General features: G+C 44.7%; 1 protein-coding gene across 1 annotated transcript in view; it reads left to right on the top strand.

Moving 5' to 3' along the window:
- The window catches only part of ADHFE1 (alcohol dehydrogenase iron containing 1), a 38,217-nt gene extending 13,412 nt beyond the window's left edge, over positions 1–24,805 (top strand). Inside the window, exons 7-15 of the mRNA XM_075270441.1 lie at positions 9,848–10,044; positions 11,439–11,516; positions 13,420–13,525; positions 15,527–15,679; positions 15,818–15,916; positions 16,932–17,010; positions 17,330–17,426; positions 20,619–20,776; positions 24,315–24,805. Coding sequence (XP_075126542.1) covers positions 9,848–10,044; positions 11,439–11,516; positions 13,420–13,525; positions 15,527–15,679; positions 15,818–15,916; positions 16,932–17,010; positions 17,330–17,426; positions 20,619–20,776; positions 24,315–24,398 — 1,051 coding nt within the window. The 3' untranslated portion in view covers positions 24,399–24,805. The remainder of the gene's footprint in view (positions 1–9,847; positions 10,045–11,438; positions 11,517–13,419; positions 13,526–15,526; positions 15,680–15,817; positions 15,917–16,931; positions 17,011–17,329; positions 17,427–20,618; positions 20,777–24,314) is intronic.
- The last annotated feature ends 339 nt before the right edge of the window (positions 24,806–25,144 follow it).

The raw sequence follows: 25,144 nt of genomic DNA, 5'->3' as shown, positions 1-25,144 counted from the left end.
CTCCACGTCACGATTCCACGAACCTAACAGAGGAGCATCTGTGTCCAGATGCTCAAACACTAGAGTCTCCTCCATCTCCGTTCGATTTGGTGGTGGATGATCAGCAACCCACCCTCATCGACGATGATGTGACGCAGTTGCCGTCAGGGCATCCAGTTGACCGGCGCATTGTGCGGGAGGAGGAGATGAGACAGGAGTTGGAAGAGGAAGTGGTGGATGATGAGGACACTGACCCGACCTGGACAGGGGGGATGTCAAGCGGGGAAAGTAGTGTGGATGTTGAGGCAGGTGCAGCACCAAAAAGGGTAGCTAGAGGCAGAGGCAGAAGTCAGCAGCTTAGGCGAAGCCAGGCCACACCCGGAATCTCCCAAGATGTTCCAGTTCGTACCCAGCCCCGAAAAACTCCCACCTCGAGGGCACGTTTCTCGAAGGTGTGGAGTTTTTTCAAGGAATGCGCCGAGGACAGATATAGTGTTGTCTGCACAATTTGCCTCTCGAAATTGATTAGGGGCTCTGAGAAGAGCAACCTGTCCACCACTTCAATGCGCCGTCATTTGGAATCCAAGCACTGGAATCAGTGGCAGGCAGCAACGGCAGGACAAAGGCCGCCTGCCGTTCACGCCACTGCCACTGCCTCTGCCTCTGCCACTGCCACTGCTGACTGTGCTGGCGATGCACTCCAGAGGACGAGCCAGGACACCACTTCATCTGCCTCCGCCACTTTGTTGACTTCTTCCTCATCCTCCCCTGTTCCTGTCTTATCTCCTTCTCCTGCACCATCAAAGGCACCATCAGGCGCTTCTTTACAACAACCCACCATCTCTCAGACATTGGAGCGGCGGCAGAAATACACTGCTAACCACCCACACGCGCAAGCCTTGAACGCCAACATCGCTAAACTGCTGGCCCAGGAGATGTTGGCGTTCCGGCTTGTTAAAACTCCCGCCTTCCTGGACCTGATGGCAACTGCGGCACCTCGCTATGCCGTCCCTAGCCGTCACTACTTCTCCCGGTGTGCCGTCCCCGCCTTGCACCAGCACGTGTCACTCAACATCAGGCGGGCCCTTAGTTCCGCGCTTTGCACAAAGGTCCACTTGACCACCGACGCGTGGACAAGTGCATGCGGACAGGGACGCTACATTTCACTGACGGCACACTGGGTGAATGTAGTTGAGGCTGGGACTGCTTCCCAAACTGGCCCGGTGTACCTCGTCTCCCCGCCTAACATTCCTGGCAGGGACACGAGAAGAACACCCCCCTCCTCCTCCTCCTCCACCGCCTCCTCCTCCGCCACCGCCTCCTCCTCCGCCACCGCCTCCTCCTCCGCTGTTACATTGACCCCAGCTACGAGTTGGAAACGTTGCAGCACTGGCGTTGGTAGACGTCAGCAGGCTGTGCTGAAGCTGATCAGCTTGGGGGACAGACAGCACACTGCCTCCGAGGTGAGGGATGCCCTCCTCGATGAGACGGCAATATGGTTTGAGCCGCTGCACCTGGGCCCAGGCATGGTCGTTTGTGATAACGGCCGGAACCTGGTAGCAGCTCTGGAGCTTGCCGGACTCCAACATGTTCCATGCCTGGCCCACATCTTCAACCTAGTGGTGCAACGTTTCCTAAAGAGCTACCCCAATGTTCCAGAGCTACTGGTGAAAGTGCGGCGCATGTGCGCCCACTTTCGCAAGTCGACAGTAGCTGCTGCTAGCTTAAAATCTCTCCAGCAACGCCTGCATGTGCCACAACACCGGCTTTTGTGCGACGTCCCCACACGCTGGAACTCAACGTTTCAGATGTTGAATAGAGTGGTTGAGCAGCAGAGACCTTTGATGGAATACCAGCTACAAAACCCTAGGGTGCCACAAAGTCAGCTGCCTCAGTTTCACATCCATGAGTGGCCATGGATGAGAGATCTTTGTGACATCCTACGGGTCTTTGAGGAGTCCACAAGGAGGGTGAGCTCTGAGGATGCGATGGTGAGCCTTACAATCCCGCTCTTGTGTGTTCTGAGAGAATCCCTGATTGACATCAGGGATAACTCAGATCACACAGAGGAGTCAGGGATAGCATCCGATCCGTCACAGCTGGAGAGTAGGTCCACACATCTGTCCGCTTCATCGCGTTTAATGGAGGAGGAGGAGGAAGAAGAGTTGTCCGATGATGTGATGGTGATACAGGAGGCTTCCGGGCAACTTCGAATCGTCCCATTGTTGCAGCGCGGATGGGTAGACATGGAGGATGAGGAGGAAATGGAGATTGAACTTTCCGGTGGGGCCAGAGGAGTCATGCCAACTAACACTGTGGCAGACATGGCTGAGTTCATGTTGGGGTGCTTTACAACCGACAAGCGTATTGTCAAAATCATGGAGGACAACCAGTACTGGATCTTTGCTATCCTTGACCCCCGGTATAAAAACAACATCTCGTCTTTTATTCCGGTAGAGGGGAGGGCCAATCGCATCAATGCTTGCCACAGGCAATTGGTGCAGAATATGATGGAGATGTTTCCAGCATGTGACGTTGGCGGCAGGGAGGGCAGTTCCTCCAGTAGGCAACCAAGTTCTCACCGGTCCACACAAACGAGGGGCACACTGTCTAAGGTCTGGGACACCTTGATGGCACCCCCTCGCCAAAGTGCCGCCACGGAGGGTCCTAGTGTCACCAGGCGTGAGAAGTATAGGCGCATGTTGCGGGAATACCTTTCCGACCACAGCCCTGTCCTCTCCGACCCCTCTGCGCCCTACACGTATTGGGTGTCGAAGTTGGACCTGTGGCTTGAACTTGCCCTATATGCCTTGGAGGTGCTGTCCTGTCCTGCCGCCAGCGTCCTATCTGAGAGGGTGTTCAGTGCAGCCGGTGGCATCATCACTGACAAGCGCACCCGTCTGTCAGCTGAGAGTGCCGACCGGCTCACTTTGATAAAAATGAACCACCACTGGATAGAGCCTTCATTTTTGTGCCCACCTGTGTAAAGCACCCTGTCACGGGATGGTTAGAGTCTATACTATAGGCAATGTGTAATATATATTTCATGTGGAATGTATTCTCTAACCTGTTGTAAACATCAGTGTGTAGTTGGCTGATTAGGGTCTAGTGTGTTAGCACATTGTATGCAAATACCTCTAACTAGTGAGGACCAGTGAGGACAATGGGTGGAGATAATCTGATCAGTGTCTCCAAGAAGATGTTGGACGGTGCATTGTCCACAGGAGACAGGGAGTCTGCTCTCCTTGGTATAGGTGAGGGGGGAAGGATCTGTGACTCAGCCCTCCCCACCCACAGATAGAGGAAGTAACAGTCTTAGTATATAGTATATAGCTAGCAGTTAGTATGTGTTAGCCGGCCTGTGCACAGCTCTGCAGAGAGCCAGAATTTAGTTACAGGACCAAGGAACCAAAGTTATCATTGGATTGTGACTTCTGTGGACTTATTGTTGTTACGGTTGATGTGACCGCCGCCGGCTACTAACTTTGTGGATTACAATAAATTGCTGTTGTCTCCTGACCTCTTGCGTCCGTGTTGATTCAAAAGACCATCCGGAGGAAGACGTATACTTTTGCTCCGTGACAACTGGTTGGCAGCGGTGGGATCAACAGCGGACAGCGAGATGGACTACAGCAGCCCAGCGATTAATGGAGCCACAACCTCAGAATACAGGAACTGGACTATGGCAAGTCTACAAGTAAGGGCCCGGGAACTAAACCTGAGTTACCAGGGAAGAACGAAAGAGCAACTGATCGAGGCACTGGAGGAGATGACCCTGCAAAGCGACCATGAGGAGGGCTGCCCCCAGGAGACAGTAGAGATACAGGAGTGGCAGGTACAGACCCAAAAGAGCAGATGGGTTGTTTTGTATGAGGAGGAATTGGCAGTGCTGGGGCTAGGAGCAACTGCGGAGCAAAGGAGTAGAGCATTACAGAGGGCTCAGGAAACCGAGAAGGAGGAACAGAGAATGGCGTATGAAAAGGAAAGAATGGCGCATGAAATGCGAATGGCTGAGATAACTATGAGGAATTATAATCAAACGTCGACCCCCAGCCCAACAGTGAGAGAACCACCATATGTCTCCCATAAACACTTCAAGACCTTTGAGGAAGCGGCTGGGGATGTTGATGGATATTTTCAGGACTTCGAACACCAGTGCCGCCTGATGGAAGTCCCAGAGAAGGATTGGGTCCGGTATCTGGTGGGACACCTACGAGATGGGGCTGCGGAAGCTCTCAGAGCCATGGACCCTAGTGATCAGCGGGACTATGAGGCCATTAAAAGAGCGGTGCAGAAGTATTATGCAGTCACTCCAGAGACCTACCGAGTTCAGTTCCGCTCTTTGTCTTACAATGGGGGAAGCTCCTTCCACATGTTCGCCCACAAGTTGAAGCAAGCATGCAAGCGCTGGCTAGAAGGAGAGGAGGCTGTCACAGTCGATAAGATCCTCCAAGTCATACTTAAGGAACAGTTCTTTTCCCAGTGCCCCGCTGAGATCCGTGAGTGGGTGCTGGAACGGAACCCAGCCACAGTGGAGCAAGCTGCTTCTCTTGCAGATGAGGGCCTGACCATCAAGCCGCAGTGGAAGAGATTGTTTGCAGAGGAGCGGAAAACTACCACAGTCCGCCAGACACCCTTCAGCCAGCCACCCACCTTTCGTGTCCGGCCTCAGGATTACAATTCCCCCTCTACCCCTGCCCCAGCCCATCGGCCTCCAGCTATGAACAACCCTGTCCCTAGACAACGACCTACTGGAAGAATGCTAGAGCGCAGATGTTTTGGGTGCGGGCGGCCTGGACATTTGCAAGCTAGTTGCCCTGCTAACATGGGGGCACGGGCCACCGTGGCATCCCGGCCTATTCACTACCTGGGAACCACCCCTAGGACAGAAAGTTTGGCCCCATTTCCAGATGACTCCATGAATGACCCATCTGTTCCACCTCCAGGGGTCTATGGGATTCAGCCTTCCGCCACACATCCCGCAAACCTTCAGAGGAAGCACTTGCAGGAGGTCCTACTGGATGGCCGAACAGTTGTTGGATTCCGGGACTCGGGAGCTTTCCTAACGGTAGCGGACCCCCGAGTTGTGCGACCCGAGGCCCTAGAGGAGGGCCCTGGCATTTCTATCAAGTTGGCAGGGGGTACTCGGAAACGTATTCCTAAAGCTACCGTGGAACTCGACTATGGTTATGGACCAAAACGATGCACAATTGGTGTGATGAGCGGGCTGCCGGCCGATGTTCTGTTAGGCAACGATGTTGGAAATCTACAGTGCCACTTTGTGGGAGCAGTGACCCGAAGCCAAGCTCAGGGAGAAGCCAACATGGATCCACCGGATTTTCTGACAGATGCCAGCCCTTCAACCCTACAACTTTACCATTCAGTACCGCCGAGGGAACCAACACCAGAACGCAGATGGGTTATCCCGGCAGGAGGAAATATGAGCTATAGAGACTGATGTGCATTCCCCAATTTACCTGTGTAGGCCAATTGTGTCATGCACATGTTTTGAGAGGGGGAGGGGTTGTCACGGGATGGTTAGAGTCTATACTATAGGCAATGTGTAATATATATTTCATGTGGAATGTATTCTCTAACCTGTTGTAAACATCAGTGTGTAGTTGGCTGATTAGGGTCTAGTGTGTTAGCACATTGTATGCAAATACCTCTAACTAGTGAGGACCAGTGAGGACAATGGGTGGAGATAATCTGATCAGTGTCTCCAAGAAGATGTTGGACGGTGCATTGTCCACAGGAGACAGGGAGTCTGCTCTCCTTGGTATAGGTGAGGGGGGAAGGATCTGTGACTCAGCCCTCCCCACCCACAGATAGAGGAAGTAACAGTCTTAGTATATAGTATATAGCTAGCAGTTAGTATGTGTTAGCCGGCCTGTGCACAGCTCTGCAGAGAGCCAGAATTTAGTTACAGGACCAAGGAACCAAAGTTATCATTGGATTGTGACTTCTGTGGACTTATTGTTGTTACGGTTGATGTGACCGCCGCCGGCTACTAACTTTGTGGATTACAATAAATTGCTGTTGTCTCCTGACCTCTTGCGTCCGTGTTGATTCAAAAGACCATCCGGAGGAAGACGTATACTTTTGCTCCGTGACACACCCCAACATGAAACTCCATGTCTGTACTCAACCTCTCCAATTCCTCCGCATCCTCATACTCATCCACCATAAGCGTTGCACAATTCTGCTAATACTAGGCTCCCTCCACCCTGATTTCCCCCAACTCTGCTGGTTAGAGGCTCCCTCCACCCTGATTTCCACCAACTCTGCTGGTTAGAGGCTCCCTCCACCCTGCTTTCCCACAACTCTGCTGGTTAGAGGCTCCCTCCACCCTGCTTTCCCACAACTCTGCTGGTTAGAGGCTCCCTCCACCCTGCTTTCCCACAACTCTGCTGGTTAGAGGCTCCCTCCACCCTGATTTCCACCAACTCTGCTGGTTAGAGGCTCCCTCCACCCTGCTTTCCCACAACTCTGCTGGTTAGAGGCTCCCTCCGCCCTGATTTCCACCAACTCTGCTGGTTAGAGGCTCCCTCCACCCTGCTTTCCCACAACTCTGCTGGTTAGAGGCTCCCTCCACCATGAATTGGTCCAAACTGGGCTGTTTAGAGGCTCCCTCCACCATGAATTGGTCCAAACTGGGGGTTTTAGAGGCTCCCTCCACCATGAATTGGTCCAAACTGGGGTTTTTAGAGGCTCCCTCTACCATGAATTGGACCAAACTGGGGTTTTTAGAGGCTCCCTCCACCATGAATTTGCCCAAACTGGGCTGTTTAGAGGCTCCCTCCATCATGAATTGGTCCAAACTGGGCTGGTTAGAGGCTCCCTCCACCATGAATTTGCCCAAACTGGGCTGGTTAGAGGCTCCCTCCACCATGAATTTGCCCAAACTGGGGTTTTTAGAGGCTCCCTCCACCATGAATTGGTCCAAACTGGGGTTTTTAGAGGCTCCCTCCACCATGAATTTGCCCAAACTGGGCTGTTTAGAGGCTCCCTCCATCATGAATTGGTCCAAACTGGGGTTTTTAGAGGCTCCCTCCACCATGAATTGGTCCAAACTGGGTTTTTTAGAGGCTCCCTCCACCATGAATTGGTCCAAACTGGGCTGGTTAGAGGCTCCCTCCACCATGAATTGGTCCAAACTGGGCTGGTTAGAGGCTCCCTCCACCATGAATTTGCCCAAACTGGGGTTTTTAGAGGCTCCCTCCACCATGAATTTGCCCAAACTGGGCTGTTTAGAGGCTCCCTCCACCATGAATTTGCCCAAACTGGGCTGTTTAGAGGCTCCCTCCACCATGAATTGGTCCAAACTGGGCTGGTTAGAGGCTCCCTCCACCATGAATTTGCCCAAACTGGGCTGGTTAGAGGCTCCCTCCACCATGAATTTGCCCAAACTGGGCTGTTTAGAGGCTCCCTCCATCATGAATTGGTCCAAACTGGGGTTTTAGAGGCTCCCTCCACCATGAATTGGTCCAAAATGGGTTTTTTAGAGACTCCCTCCACCATGAATTTGCCCAAACTGGGCTGGTTAGAGGCTCCCTCCACCATTAATTGGTCCAAACTGGGCTGATTAGAGGCTCCCTCCACCATGAATTTGCCCAAACTGGGCTGTTTAGAGGCTCCCTCCATCATGAATTGGTCCAAACTGGGGTTTTTAGAGGCTCCCTCCACCATGAATTGGTCCAAACTGGGTTTTTTAGAGGCTCCCTCCACCATGAATTGGTCCAAACTGGGCTGGTTAGAGGCTCCCTCCACCATGAATTGGTCCAAACTGGGTTTTTTAGAGGCTCCCTCCACCATGAATTGGTCCAAACTGGGCTGGTTAGAGGCTCCCTCCTCCATGAATTGGTCCAAACTGGGCTGGTTAGAGGCTCCCTAGACCATGAATTGGTCCAAACTGGGGGTTTTAGAGGCTCCCTCCACCATGAATTGGTCCAAACTGGGGTTTTTAGAGGCTCCCTCCACCATGAATTTGCCCAAACTCTGCTGGTTAGAGGCTCAATCCACCCTGATTTTCAAAACAAATGTTGGTGCCAACCTCAACTTACTACAAGGGCCAAATTCACTGCTGGTGACAAGCTCTCCTCACTGCAAGTGCCAAATACACATGTTTCAAGGTGTTTTCCTACTGTCAGAGAGGTGGTATTGAGTGTGTAAAGTGTGTAGTTGTTAGGCTGTGATGTTGGGGTAATAGAGGGTCTTTGGTGTGTTAGATGCCCCCAGACATGCTTCCCCTGCTGTCCCAGTGTCATTCCAGAGGTGTTGGCATCATTTCCTGGGGTGTCATAGTGGACTTGGTGACCCTCCAGACACGGATTTGGGTTTCCCCCTTAACGAGTATCTGTTCCCCATAGACTATAATGGGGTTCGAAACCCGTTCGAACACACGAACATTGAGCGGCTGTTCGAATCGAATTTCGAACCTCGAACATTTTAGTGTTCGCTCATCTCTACTATCTACCTTGTTGGTTTTGCTCGGTTATATTCAGTATATATTAACCTGATAATCCAGTTGAAGGCAAAAAAAAAAAAAAAAAAATAGTTATAGGCACTAGAGATGAGCGAACACTGTTCGGATCAGCCAATCCGAACAGTACGCACCCATAGAAATGAATGGAAGCACCTGTGACACCGGCTGGCCGCCGGCAAATACAGCGTCACAGGTGCTTCCATTCCTTTCTATGGGTGCGTACTGTTCGGATCGGCTGATCCGAACAGTGTTCGCTCATCTCTACTAGGCACCAGTTGATCCATTTCTCAGGTAAAAATTCCTGTATCAACATCATGTTCCAAAAACTTCTAGCTCCTATAATCTGTTATATTTCTACTTTCAAGTAAGGTATTTAGGCCCCTCATGAACTCTGCTTTGTGATATTTCTAATATAATATAATTCTAATGTATACAATTATAGGTTTTAATCTTTTAGTCTGTTATGGCAATTGTATAGTAACATTTCCATTTTCATAGTATAGTAAATAATGAATATTGTTTATGGAAAGCTACCATAAAATCATTAAAGGGGTTGAGCCTGAATGTTTTATGGCCTATTCGACAGCTGGCACCCGCACGGATTAGCTGTTTGGGGCAACTTCTGACACATGTGCAATACACAGCATACATCTGAAAACACTTGGCTCTGATTTCTGTGCAGTTCAGATACCATTGAAGTCAAGAAGCTGTCAGAAGCAGCCCTAAACAGCTGATCGGTGTGGGGTCTCCTATTAATGGCCTTTGGCCTATCCTAAGGATAGCCCATAAATGAAAACTCCTGGCCAAATCCCTTAAAGAGGACCTTTCACCACTTTTGGGCACATGCAGTTCTATATACTGCTGGAAAGCTGACAGTGCGCTGAATTCAGCGCACTGTCGGCTTTCCCGATCTGTGCCCGGTGTACAGAGCTTACGGTGCCGGTACCGTAGTACTCTATGGTCAGAAGGGCGTTTCTGACCATTAGCCAGAGACGTCCTTCTGCCTCGCGGCGCCAATCGCGCTGTGCTGTGGAGCGGGGAGGAACGCCCCCTCCCTCTGCTCACACAGCTCGTCCATAGACGAGCATTATCAGGAGCGGGAGGAGGGAGTTCCTCCCCGCTCCACAGCACAGCGCGATTGGCGCCGCGAGGCAGAAGGACGTCTCTGGCTAATGGTCAGAAACGCCCTTCTGACCATAGAGCACTACGGTACCGGCACCGTAAGCTCTGTACACCGGGCACAGATCGGGAAAGCCGACAGTGCACTGAATTCAGCGCACTGTCAGCTTTCCAGCAGTATATAACACTGCATGTGCCCAAAAGTGGTGAAAGGTCCTCTTTAATAAAGAAAATTCTAAAATTGTTGTTCTTATATGTATACAGCTTCATGGATGCAATTCAGTTTGCAAGAAGTAAGTCATTTGATGCCTATGTCGCTGTTGGAGGTGGCTCTGTGATGGACACCTGTAAGGCTGCGAATCTCTATGCCTCTAGTCCTGACGCTGAATTTATGGACTATGTCAATGCCCCTATTGGAAAAGGAAAACCAGTGACTGTGACTCTTAAGCCCCTCATTGCAGGTAAAAATATATATTTCACTTTACAGTATTTATTTTTTTTTATACATTTTTGTTGCTTTAGAGCTTGGGGAAACTTTCATGGAACCAGAGGATTGTGATACCCTCTTTTCTCCTACTAATATTATAAATGTGAAAGTTTGTGTGTTTGTTACTCGATCACGCAAAAACGGCTGAATGGATTTGGATGAAATTTGACACATAGATAGTTTGTAACCTCGATTAACACATAGGCTAATTTTTATCCCGATAAATGACATGGTTTCAAAATTGTTATGAATTTATGTTCATATACTATATTAAACTGCTCTTGGCAGCAGCAGTATCTCAGTTAATTGGAGATTGCTGATAAAGCCTGGTCTGTTATCTCTTATATGTAAAGACACAGATAATACTGAGTCCAAGCCTCTGCATATTATCTGATCTGCTCCAGGCAGATAGGAAAATCTCTCTAATCCAAATTGGCAGTTTGCCAATTTTAAACATGTCGGCGAAAAAGAAAATCTAATTTGTCGCAAAATTCTAAAACAACGAGAGCTATGAAGGTAGCCAGAAGTCACAGACTTCTCCTGAAGCGAAGCTTAGGAGTATCATCTTCGCCAACTCATTATATGGCATCCCAGCGAGCTGCTTTGATGCCGGAACAATCATAGGCATGGTGCAGTCGGTCCCGAGCTGCAAAATTTTATCATAAAGAAAACTGATACTCACCTGCCTGGAGCTACAGGTGCGATGTGAGTGATGTCATCACATCACGCCTACAGCTCCTGAAGCCGTAGCACGCAGTGGCACAGCGGTGAGGTAGGGGCTGTCCACTCCTACTTGACCACTGTATTTAACTCATTTGCGTCCCCTCCGGGGAATCTGGGGCATGCCTCCTGCCAACCAGGTCTGCGGGAAACAACCTGGAATCAGGGACGGTTGGGAGGTATTGGAGTGGTATCCTGGTTCCTAAGACCATCAGAAATATGGGTTTTTCGATGGTCTGAGGCAACCTCTGTGAAATGGTCGTTTGACCAAAGTTCCGCTGCTCTAGATCAATATTGCATCATATAAGGTATAAGAACAATAATAAAGGGTTCTACAGCCATACTCTCCTGTAAGTCCCCCACATCTCCAATTTCACCCCTTCCCAGCCCCCTGAGGATCTCTGTACTTTGACCTACAGTGAGGATATCCTATTATGGACATTTGATTATCACAGCCAGTTATAGGCCCCAGCAATGATCTGTCCATATTGGGACGTCATCTCTGGAGACCAGAGTATAGAAAATGGTGGTGGACTGAGGATTTGTAAAGCCATAGTAGTGTGGGATTTGTAAGGCATTACTTATTATGTTATGAATCTATAAGTAGTGTAGTTTTAACCTTACTATCATGCTGTTTGTTATTAATAGTACCAACAACCTCTGGAACTGGAAGTGAAACTACAGGAATCGCCATCTTTGATTTTGAAGAACTCAAAGCCAAAACTGGTAAGAGGAAGTTGTATATCCTATATCAATGGGTTTTTTTCTTGCATATCTTTCTTGATATACTGATACAATTTAGCACTTGGTATTCTGCAAGTATTTTTTTTTATTGAACCCTCTTTCCTAAGCCCCAGGAGTCAACTGATATCACCAGGAAAAAGTTTTTTACATAGGGGAATGCAGTATTACCCAATGCCCTTCCTTATTTGTTGGTGATGATGTGATCCATTTTTGTCAGCTCCTTAGTGAGGGACTCCCCTCTTGCCTTAGTTCACCTTTTGCATATAATTGGGATCCTGAGGTATTTGTTTTTATCTATGGATGAGTGGATTCCTTTAGACCAAGAATGCATTGCCGCTTGCACCAGCCACTGTTAAGGATCTAGATTGCTGTTTGTGCTGCTTATTTCTGTTGTTAGACTCTCCTATGGGACATTCATGTTACTAACTAGGGTACATGGAAAAGAGTAGTACACTCATTTCTGAGAATTGCGCAGATTAGGGATTCATGACAATGATTGGACCAATGTAGTGAAAAGGTTTACAAGCTCTTCAGGTCAATGTGTTACTACCACAAATAAATTTATTCTTAATACAGAAACCTGTTAAAGAATGAAAACAAAATTGTAACAAAACTTCAGAAGAGATAGCCACAAATAACAATGGGGCAGACTTGCCATTGAAAATGCCCCAGAGTTCTGGCATCATTTACATAGAAAAATAACTGGCATAAATGTTTTTACATCACATTTATTTAACCATTTCAGACGCCTTCTAACACTAAACACACACTTTCTCTGAGCTGTTCATTGTTCTGGTCTGTCAGAGGACCAGAACAATAGACAAGTGGACTGCAACAAATACATGTGGAAACAATCCGTCATTTTAAAACGGAAACCGGGGACAAAAAAGTTATCTGTGTGGGACTTTTTTATCCTCCAATTTGAGGGGGATATTTACAACAGAGTCTCCAACACAGACTCCAGCACAAATGTGAACATACCCTAATACTTTCTTCACTTTATTCAGCAAGGGTCTTGGTTTATTGGATAAAGGCATAGCTTGCAGGAAAGAGACATGCTTACAACATCCTAACATCCTGGCAAAAATGCAGCAATATTTTGGATCTTTTTTTTTTGGAAACCAAGCCAACTAATAGTTAGCGTAAAATTGGAATAGTAGGGTCCTTTCAGGGCTCGTTCACATCGTTTCCGTTTCTTGCATAAAACAGAGGCAGGATACGGAAACCTGCAGGAGTCTCTCTCACCCATTCATTTGAATGGGTGAGAAAGCTGTCCAGCCGTGAGCGGCGGTGAGCGTTTTGCGCTCTCCGCCGCGAAACCGGGTTTTTTAATCCGGACACAGAGTCGGACATGCAGTACTCTGTGTCTCGATTAAAAAATCCGGTTTCGCGGCGGAGAGCATAAAACGCTCACCGCCGCTCACGGCCGGACCCGGTCTGTGCTTTCCGTCTTCTGGCATGCAGAAGACGGAAATCACAGAACGGACAGTAGAACGCAGGTGTGAACCTAGCGTCACATGACAGATTCTGTTACTGATATTGATGTGGATTCTGACTCTGATTTCATTTAATGGGAGTCAGGGTTGGTTCACATCTGCATTGGTATTTTGTCCGGGGGAGTCCGTGTGAGGACCTGCCGAACGGAATACCAAACGCAATATTGTATTTTGTATACTCTTCCTGAAAAGTTAAATCGGTATAGTGATTGGTTGCTATGGGCAACTAAGAAAGTTTTGCTTTTAGACCATTTAATAAATCTTCCCCTATTTTTTCAGCTTGAGATGTATTGATCTATGCAGAAATGTAGTTGTATTTCCTACCTTGGAGTGAAGTAGAACAGTTATAGTACAAGCTGCATATAGCTTCATAAGATTGTGTCTTGTAGGTATAGCTTCAAGATCCATAAAGCCGACTCTAGGACTGATTGACCCGGAGCACACCTTACACATGCCCGAGAGAGTAGTTGCCAATAGTGGATTTGATGTTTTGTGGTGAGTATCTATTGTATCTATCATCTACAGTTAGGGCCAGAAATATTTGGACAGTGACACAAGTTTTGTTATTTTAGCTGTTTACTAAACCATGTTCAGAAATACAATTATATATATAATATGGGCTGAAAGTGCACACTCCCAGCTGCAATATGAGAGTTTCCACATCCAAATCGGAGAAAGGGTTTAGGAATCATAGCTCTGTAATGCATAGCCTCCTCTTTTTCAAGGGACCAAAAGTAATTGGACAATGGACTCTAAGGGCTGCAACTAACTCTGAAGGCGTCTCCCTCGTAAACCTGTAATCAATGAAGTAGTTAAAAGGTCTGGGGTTGATTCCAGGTGTGTGGTTTTGCATTTGGAAGCTGTTGCTGTGACCAGACAACATGCGGTCAAAGGAACTCTCAATTGAGGTGAAGCAGAACATCCTGAGGCTGAAAAAAAAGAAAAAATCCATCAGAGAGATAGCAGACATGCTTGGAGTAGCAAAATCAACAGTCGGGTACATTCTAAGAAAAAAGGAATTGACTGGTGAGCTTGGGAACTCAAAAAGGCCTGGGCGTCCACGGATGACAACAGTGGTGGATGATCGCCGCATACTTTCTTTGGTCAAGAAGAACCCGTTCACAACATCAACTGAAGTCCAGAACACTCTCAGTGAAGTAGGTGTATCTGTCTCTAAGTCAACAGTAAAGAGAAGACTCCATGAAAGTAAATACAAAGGGTTCACATCTAGATGCAAACCATTCATCAATTCCAAAAATAGACAGGCCAGAGTTAAATTTGCTGAAAAACACCTCAAGAAGCCAGCTCAGTTCTGGAAAAGTATTCTATGGACAGATGAGACAAAGATCAACCTGTACCAGAATGATGGGAAGAAAAAAGTTTGGAGAAGAAAGGGAACGGCACATGATCCAAGGCACACCACATCCTCTGTAAAACATGGTGGAGGCAACGTGATGGCATGGGCATGCATGGCTTTCAATGGCACTGGGTCACTTGTGTTTATTGATGACATAACAGCAGACAAGAGTAGCCGGATGAATTCTGAAGTGTACCGGGATATACTTTCAGCCCAGATTCAGCCAAATGCTGCCAAGTTGATCGGACGGTGCTTCATAGTACAGATGGACAATGACCCCCAAGCATACAGCCATAGCTACCCAGGAGTTCATGAGTGCAAAAAAGTGGAACATTCTGCAATGGCCAAGTCAATCACCAGATCTTAACCCAATTGAGCATGCATTTCACTTGCTCAAATCCAGACTTAAGGCGGAAAGACCCACAAACAAGCAAGACCTGAAGGCTGCGGCTGTAAAGGCCTGGCAAAGCATTAAGAAGGAGGAAACCCAGCGTTTGGTGATGTCCATGGGTTCCAGACTTAAGGCAGTGATTGCCTCCAAAGGATTTGCAACAAAATATTGAAAATAAAAATATTTTGTTTGGGTTATGTTTATTTGTCCAATTACTTTCGAGCTCCTAAAATGTGGAGTGTTTGTAAAGAAATGTGTAAAATTCCTACATTTTCTATCAGATATTTTTGTTCAACCCTTCAAATTAAACGTTACAATCTGCACTTGAGTTCTGTTGTAGAGGTTTCATTTCAAAATCAATGTGGTGGCATGCAGAGCCCAACTCGCGAAAATTGTGTCACTGTCCAAATATTTCTGGCCCTAACTGTATCTATCTATCTATCTATCTATCTATCTATCTATCTATCTATATGTTATTTCATATCTATCTATCGTATCTATCTATCTATGTTATTTTCTATCTCTCTATCTATGTGTCTATCTATCTATCTATCTATCTATCTATCTATATATATGTTATTTCATATCTATCTATCTATCTATCTCTCATCTAATTATCTATCTATCTATCTATCTATCTATCTATCTCTCTATCTCTTTATCTATCCAGCTATCTATCCATATATTATTAATTATTATTATTATTATTGTGATATATTGAACAGTAAAACATCTAATATTTTTACAGCCATTCACTGGAATCCTATACGGCAATCCCATATAATATGCGCAGTCCTTGTCCGACCAATCCCATCAACCGCCCAGCGTACCAAGGCAGTAACCCCATCAGCGATGTGTGGGCCAAACATGCATTAAGGATTGTCGCTAAGTACTTGAAGCGGTGGGTCAGCCTTTCCTAACGTCTACTAAATAATGGAATGTTATAATCTATAATATATCCCAGGGACTTAAAAACAGCATTCCTATTATTTCTAAACTGGAAGATTCTTGTAACATGCTTATAATTTTCTGTATACAGAGCAGTTAAAAACCCCGATGACCGTGAAGCCCGCTTCTCTATGCACCTGGCAAGTTCATTTGCAGGGATCGGCTTTGGGAATGCAGGAGTACATCTCTGGTGAGTTTACTTTATTTTCTATACTTTCAATGTATCCTCTAGTAGAAATCTATATTCTATTATTAAATACTTTACCACAGAGGATTGTTCATAAATTGCTTCAAAGGGCTTGTCAAAGTTTATAGTTTTTATAGGCTATCCATAGGATAGACCATAAATACCTGATCGGTAGAGGGCTAACAGCCATCCCCCAACCAAACAGCTGCATGGAGCTGCCTCTTGGCACCCACTAACTTCAATGGGAGCTGCAGATGGAGCTTTCTGCTTCTTGTTCTGTATTGTGTATAGGATAGTTACAAGAAGCGGCTCCATACAGCTGATCGGTTTGGGGGACGGCTATTGGCCCCCACCATCCTAACAAGAGAGCATAAAAACATTTTCCTGGACTGCCCCTTGAAAGGATGATGAAACTTTTATAAAAGTTTTGACATGTAATATTCTAGGGGACATTCACACATTTGACGCTGAATTTGTCAAAAATTTCAGAAATTTGAAGCTGATTTTTTCTGCTTGTCAGAAAAAACGGCAAGGATTTTGATGCTGAATATGAAGCTGATTTTGAAAATTCCATGAGAAAATTCTGACAAATTCCACTTCCAATTGTGCGCTGACAGAGTGTCTGTTTTCCACTTTTTATTCATTGAATGGAAGTTCTCAGACGGAATCCGTGTTTTAAAATTTAAAATTTTTCTGCTCATTGTCATTGTCTTATATTAAAATGAATGGGAGACTGATTTCAGGCGGAATTTTAGGTGGATTCCACCTCAAATTCAGTGTTAAATACCTGCATGTGAATTAATAGAGGGGCCCCTTTATTCTCAGAATAGGTGAGGGTCCGAGGGTTGTTTTTCTGACCTATATAATGCTTTTATGCTTGCATTAAATTACTGAAGGTAAGGATGAAATCTATAAATCCCATGCCATACAGAAATCTATATACACCCCCATCAAATATGACATTACATCATTCCACCTCGGTGTGACAGCACTCCATTATTATATCTTGTATTTCCAGCCACGGGATGTCCTATCCAATTGCAGGGCTGGTGAAGAAGTACCGAGCCAAGGATTACAATGTGGACCACCCAATAGTGGTAACTATATCTTCACTTGCCTCATGATAATATTCTCCATAGTAATCAGTAGATTAGAGCTGACTTTTTTTGTAGTGCACCTCCAATGGGAATCGTAGATGTTGTATCAAATGTAATGTAACACCTCGGTATCAAGTTTAATGATTTAGACTAATAGAACTTACTATTCAGTTTGGACACTTGTGTTGCTGTGAGCATTACCGTGCCCCATAGCATTGTATGGGTAGATTTATGGGCTTTAGTTTAGTTAGATCAGAACTGATTTCTTTATTGTAAATGTGTTATTCATCTGGTTGTAATAAATGATATCTTTCCCCAGCCTCATGGACTGTCAGTCGTGCTCACATCACCAGCAGTGTTCTCCTTTACTGCAGCAATGTGCCCAGAGCGCCACCTTGAGGCAGCAGAGATACTGGGTAAGAATTTCTCAGTTATACGCTGAAGAAAATGTAGTACTCTGTACATATCTTCAAAATTTCTCTTTGACAAAATGGTGAAAATTCGGTTCAGTAATTTTTCAGTTATTTTATAATATGGAAATACACTCACCGGCCACTTTATTAGGTACACCATGCTAGTAACGGGTTGGACCCCCTTTTGCCTTCAGAACTGCCTCAATTCTTCGTGGCATAGATTCAACAAGGTGCTGGAAGAATTCCTCAGAGATTTTGGTCCATATTGACATGATGGCATCACACAGTTGCTGCAGATTTGTCGGCTGCACATCCATGATGCGAATCTCCCGTTCCACCACATCCCAAAGATGCTCTATTGGATTGAGATCTGGTGACTGTGGAGGCCATTGGAGTACAGTGAACTCATTGTCATGTTCAAGAAACCAGTCTCAGATGATTCTAGCTTTATGACATGGCGCATTATCCTGCTGAAAGTAGCCATCAGATGTTGGGTACATTGTGGTCATAAAGGGATGGACATGGTCAGCAACAATACTCAGGTAGGCTTTGGCGTTGCAACGATACTCAATTGGTACCAAGGGGCCCAAAGAGTGCCAAGAAAATATTCCCCACACCATGACACCACCACCACCAGCCTGAACCGTTGATACAAGGCAGGATGGATCCATGCTTTCATGTTGTTGACGCCAAATTCTGACCCTACCATCCGAATGTCGCAGCAGAAATCAAGACTCATCAGACCAGGCAACATTTTTCCAATCTTCAATTGTCCAATTTCGATGAGCTTGTGCAAATTGTAGCCTCAGTTTCCTGTTCTTAGCTGAAAGGAGTGGCACCCGGTGTGGTCTTCTGCTGCTGTAGCCCATCTGCCTCAAAGTTCGACGTACTGTGCATTCAGAGATGCTCTTCTGGCTACCTTGGTTGTAACGGGTGGCTATTTGAGTCACTGTTGCCTTTCTATCAGCTCGAACCAGTCTGGCCATTCTCCTCTGACCTCTGGCATCAACAACGCATTTCCGCCCACAGAACTGCCGCTCACTGGATGTTTTTTCTTTTTCGGACCATTCTCTGTAAACCCTAGAGATGGTTGTGCGTGAAAATCCCAGTAGATCAGCAGTTTCTGAAATACTCAGACCAGCCCTTCTGGCACCAACAACCATGCCACGTTCAAAGGCACTCAAATCACCTTTCTTCCCCATACTGATGCTCGGTTTGAACTGCAGGAGATTGTCTTGACCATGTCTACATGCCTAAATGCACTGAGTTGCCGCCATGTGATTGGCTGATTAGAAATTAAGTGTTAACGAGCAGTTGGACAGGTGTACCTAATAAAATGGCCGGTGAGTGTATATTACCCTACTTCCTATTCTCCATAGTTAGAGTGGATTCTTTCTTAACATAGGTGCAAATTATCTTCAAATAAATAGCGGACTATATAATAAATGGACAGGCGCTCCATCAAAGCAGAAACCATTCTTTTGCTAGGAGCTCTTTTCTCTGTCTCAAAGAACGGGTTCTCCCTTAATATGATATATGTTTGTTGTGTGCTATTGTCTTTAATATCCATTTTATTTTTAAACAATCAAGCTGTAAAGCAGTCACCTATATATGATTAATATCTTAAACATAATATATAACTATAAGCCATCTACTGATAAGCAGTAGCTGGTATATAGTATAAGCTGGTAAATGAAGACATGATCTGTGGTTACATCATCACTGATAATGATGACATCATCAATTATATTAACAGCATATTATCTTTGATGACATCATCAGTGGCATCATCAGTGGCATCATCAGATTACTTACATCATTGATGCCGCCATCAATGATAATAATGACATCATCCATGAAATCATTAATGTCATAATCACCTTATGTAACATCATTTTAATCATCAATGCCATTGTCATGACATCATCATAGTTAATCACATCATCGATAACCTCGTATTAATGACATCATTGATAACATCCTCATTGCTAATAATGACATTATCAGTGACATAATGGATGACTTCATAGTATTGATGTCATATTCATTGATGTCATCAATGGCATCCTCATATTAATTAGAACATACATGACATCATATAAAGTAGTAAGCTCTCAAGAGCAGGGTGCTCGCTCCTGGTTTGTGAATTATTACTCTGTATTGTCTCATTTTGTTTGTAAATGAGCCCTATGATTTGTAAACTGATGCAGAGTACGTTGATTCTTTATGAATAAAAAATATTATCTACAGACAGAAAATTATTGCAATCTTTACCATGCATCACCAATAGGTGTCGCTGTACACCCACATTCATCTCACAAAATTAAATATAATATGACAATAATGCTGTTATAGGGACAATATACTGATTCAGTCAGGTTTTTTTTTACATATTGTTAGATGCTGCATGATGTCTCTACTACTGAGAGATTTATTAAGACATGCACAGGCTCTTCACAATATGATGTGTTAATTTATCTAGCTGTAGCACACAAAATTTCTGCCATTAACCTTTGATGAATATTGTGCCCAGCCAGACCTAGAAATCCTCAGACAGCTAAGGGAAATTCACCTTGTTATCTTGGGTTGTCAACCTATTCCACCATTTGGAAATGCACCGGATACAGGGAGTCATTGTTTATCATCTGCTCTGAAATCTTCAGACTTTGTGGAGCAGATTAATCCTAGTTCCATATATCCTGGTACTGGTACTATACAGTGCACAGAGCTGGAAGCTCCATACACTGTATGAGAGCAGAGCTGCAGTAACGGCACCTGACCACTGAGCAGTGTACTGAGCATCCTGGTCTGTGCACTGTATAGTACTGGAACCAGGATTCAATGCCTATAATTGGCCATAAAAAATAAAAATCCAGGACGGCCCCTTAAAATTGCATTTTCGTTAATCTGCTCCATGGAACCTGAAGGTTTTTGAGCCTATGATAAACAATGACTCCCAATATTATGCTCCAGTCTTGACTGCAGGGCTCCGCAGGCAGGCGCAGAGCATATGTCTGGCTGCTGAAATCGGTGTCTTTGGCTTTTTCCTTCCTTTACCACTGCAGTTTTCCATCAGCATCAATCCCACACTTGACCTAGGCCTGGCACTGTTGAAATTCCTAAAACTAGGCAGACCTGGCATAGCACCCTTACAGTGGATACATGATGCTAAGTTACCTTTATGTTTTCATTTAGGGGCCGACGTCCAGAATGCCAAAATCAAAGACGCTGGGCTTATCTTGGCCGACACTTTACGGAAATTTCTCTTTGACCTGAACGTGGATGATGGTTTGGCAGCTGTGGGGTACAGTACAACAGATATTCCTGCATTAGTGAAAGGAACTTTGCCTCAGGTATGATATCCATAATGTAACACTATAAATGGAAACTGATATAAAGTCTTCCTTGTTGCCATGTTTTTGGTAAACAGGTCACAGAACTCTCAGGAACTCTTTTTATAATGGATGACTGGATCCCGAGTCAATGATCAATATAGCATTGTAGAGGCTGTCATGTAACGTTGTAGAGGCGCGATAGCAACAAACTTTAGAGAGTCTATTAGCAGTATAAGTACTATTTACTTGTAAGTCTTTAGTAGAGTACAGAGTAGAATTAAAGAAAGCGATAACACAGTTCAGTAGCCATTATGTTCTACAGAGATCCCCATCTTCAGTGATATGCCTGTGGGGAGGGAGTCTCCTTCTCCTTGCCTACATGTTATTTCTGGATTGTTTTGACCACACTGGAGACATCAAACAAGGCTTGACAGTTGTCAACAGCATAAGGCTCAATCCCAGCTTGGGTTGTCCCTGCAGGGATCCCCGGATTGGCACCTGATCTTACTTGTGTTCTTTAGCACTCAAACTGCAATCTAAACTTTACATTTTACTGTCAGACTTTGTAAAACCTCCCCTCAGAGAACCAGACAGTGAGATGGTCAAAAGCCGGCCCTACACGCTTTCTAGACAAATCAAAGCACAAAACCAGTCATAACAAACATAAACCTCTATACGAGGTGTAATGAGAAGCTGCTGAGCCCCAATGTAAAATCTGTAATGGGGCCCTACTTACCTTGTGCTATTTAGAATACTGGTAAATTTTATAGAACTGAGGGAATTTCAGGGTTCCCTCAGGGTCTAGGGCCTGGTTCGCGACTGCTACTCCTATAGCTACCCCCCTATTACTCACCACAGGCACACCAATTATTTGGTCAATAGATGGCAGCATTCACCACCACATCTATATCTAAAAGGACTCAGGACAATCCAGCCAGCTTTGTACATTATAGTTACACAACATGGGGGGCACCTGTCGTGAGTAGTAACCAAATTCTTTCATTAAACTGGTCATATACTTGGGGTTGGTTTTCTAACTAAAAGAACCTCCTTGGGAATGGATTGTTACTATATATGGAGGATAGGGGTTCGTTGATCATGAAATTACTCTGTCAATCATAGTAAGGAGCCACAAAGAGCAACTCTTATTCTGGAAGACCCAGTCCATCCATTGTTACAAGATGGTCCCTGGTTGAACTTGATGGACATACAGTATGTCTTTTTTTCAGCCTATGTAACTATGACTTGTTCTGCCTCCATTGACATTGTTCATGTATATTATAGAGTACTATGGCACAGACATTCATTCATGTTGATCATTTCACCAGGGGGGCTCATTATTATATTTCCTTACACTGGTATATAAACCTACTAGTCCAGTTTCAGATTAGGGTTGCATGGCATCATTCTGGATTTTTAGTGATTTTTGCTAGAAGCAACTTGTGGGTCACAACGCTACCACCTTCCATTTTATTAGCTGTAATGCAGGCAGTACTACATTGAGATCTTTGGCTGTGTGATGTGTGATGTTGCTTTGTAGTCCTAGATTTATGGGAATAAAATTATTCTATGTGTACCCAATACAGGAGAAAACTGGACTAACAATAGAAAACCTACATGAATACAGACAAAGCATTCAGTGATGGAAATATCATTATATTATAATTATACTGCATTATATCAGTATAAAAGAGACATCACAAAACCATACCAAAGTCTAAAAACAGCTGAACATCTCAATAATGCAACAATGAGTGGTGGGCTGAATAGTGGACTCTACATAAAGTAAACTTGGGTGGTCTCAAAACCTGTACAAAGTGGAGGGTTTACTTACATAAAGTAGCCTATTCTCATTGAACTTCCTTATCATTCGCTATACAAGGGTAGGAGGAGCACTCTGTGCTTGACTGGTACTTCTTTAAGAAGGAAACAGCTGTCTTGTGCTTGGCTCCTGTTTGCCGTAGATATATGATGATTTGCATTTCTTATGAGAAGTCTGAAAATACTGCACATCTGTCACTATGTACCAAGGAACTGATGTTATTAGCTTTTATTCCCCTGCTGAGTATATATTGGAACCTTATTTAGTTATGGCTCCACTACAATTTTGTTTTGTAACATTACTAGGTATGGGACGTATTGTGATGTGACATTATACTAGGGGTCATAGGGCATATTCGCGACGTTAGATTACGCAGGAAATATATATCATGATATTTAAATTAACCCTCTTATTACATTTTACCTGGAGAGAATAATCCCCAAGTATCAGATAAATGGGAGTCTACCTCCCGGCAACCACATTGATCAGCTAATTTAAAGAGCTGCAGTGATCAGGAACGTGCTGCAACCTTTTCTTCACCAGAAATGGCTCCATACATTGTATAGACACTTTGCTGGGTCATGCACATATTCTCATTCACTTAAAGAGGACCTTTCATGTTCTCCAGCCCATGCCGTTTTATATACCGCTAGAAAGCAGACAGTGCGCTGAATTCAGCACACCGTCAACTTTCCTGTTATGTACCCTGGGTGAAGAGATATCAGTGCATTTACCGCTAGCTCTTCCCTGTCAAAATGGCGTTCCTGACAGTCTAGCTGGGAACGCCTGTCCTGACATTACTGTGTTTAGCACTATACTGTCAGAGGGGGCGTTCCTCACTGCTCAGCGTCATGGTTGGGCAGTAAGGAACGTCCCCTCTGACAGTATAGTGAAACACAAAGCACTGTCAGGATGGGCGTTCCCAGCTAGACTGTCAGGAACACCATTCTGACAGTGAAGAATTATCAGTAATTGCACTGATATCTCTCCCCCGGGGCACATAACGGGAAAGCCGACAGTGCACTGAATTCAGCGCACTGTTGGCTTTCTAGTGGTATATAAAACTGCAAGTGCCGAGAACATGAAAGGTCCTCTTTAAATGGGACTGAGTTGGTAAACACTGAAATGGTTACAGAGCGTACCCAAACATTTCGGTCCCTTCAGTTAGCTGATTGGCAATGGAGCCTGACCCCCAGACATCTAATAGTGATAGCTATCAATTGTCTGTCAGTTATCTGTTGTTTTTATGCTTAAACTGATGGACGAAAAACCACGCATGCAAGATTTTTTCTTCTACTGATTACAGGTGGACATTGCAACAAATTCTCCCACTGAGACTCCAGCACAAATTTGAATGTAACCCTAGGGGGCGTTCACACTACTGCCGCTGTCCACCCCAGGGTTTCTGTCCTAAATCCATTTGCAGCCTCTCCACCTGGAAACTGCTTATTTTGCAAAGTGGGAAATGCAGGACTTTGTGCCCGTGCAAAAAAAATTAATGGGTTTTAAAACTGACTGCCGGCAAGTCGTCCCCTATCCAGTTTCCCTAGGATTTAGGACAGGACCCCTGGGGCGGACAGTGGCGGTAGTGTGAAAGCTCCCTTAGTCAAGACTTGTATTTTTTGTGAACACTAAATATGTAACAATAATGTCATAATAATATTATTTGTGTTGTACTTTCATTCTGTTTCTGACTAATTAATAAATGTATGTGTGTATTCTTTTACATTTTAGGAAAGAGTAACACGATTATCCCCTAGACAGCACTCTGAAGAAGACCTTTCTAAGTTGTTTGAGGCATCCATGAAGCTTTATTGACCTACAGCATACATGACAAATCTAAAGAGGCCTCTGGATATTTCTAAATAAGGTTTATCGCACATTGTATCATTCATTTGATTTGGGGATTACAAGTACTAGGATAATGGTTGTACTAGTGGAGAAAGTATATGCACAAGTGGACTGAGGGAAATACCTATGAATTACAGTAAATGACATTACAATAGATACATTAAATCTGAGCAAATATAGGACTTGTTTCCATGTAACTACCATGCAGGAAAGTATTGCATTTCAGTGATAATTTCTGATCTTTTTAAAAACTGTGAATCTTATGTGCCATATTGGAAATATCCATTCTAGCTTTGGTTATTCTAAATTTAAGTTAAAAACAGGAACAAAAGGTTTGTATTAAACAATTAAATAAAACATATCTATTGCCTTGTTATTGTGGAAAATTATTTAGTTCATGCAGAGGGATAACAAGTAACCGTGCGGCCCCATAACAAATCTTGTAATAAGGTTTTACTCTACCATTACCACCTTAACATGTAACACATATTTTATTTTTGTTGCTGTTGTCTTCGGGGTTGTTTGTAATGCATTTAATTAACCTATCTAACTTCCTTTTAATAGAAAACAGACTATACAAATCCTTCTATCATTGGCAGATAGAGTCTTTCCCATACACCTGTACTCAATGCAGTATGTAGAGCTGTAGCATTTGCCAAAGGGGGATGGTCACTTCAAATGGCTGTATCTCTGGCTTAATACATCTGCCTTAC

The sequence above is a fragment of the Leptodactylus fuscus genome, chromosome 4 (assembly GCF_031893055.1).
Source record: "Leptodactylus fuscus isolate aLepFus1 chromosome 4, aLepFus1.hap2, whole genome shotgun sequence".
Lineage (NCBI taxonomy): Eukaryota > Metazoa > Chordata > Amphibia > Anura > Leptodactylidae > Leptodactylus > Leptodactylus fuscus.
The sequence above is the reverse complement of the archived record's forward strand: the minus strand, read 5'-3'. Positions and strand labels throughout refer to the sequence as shown.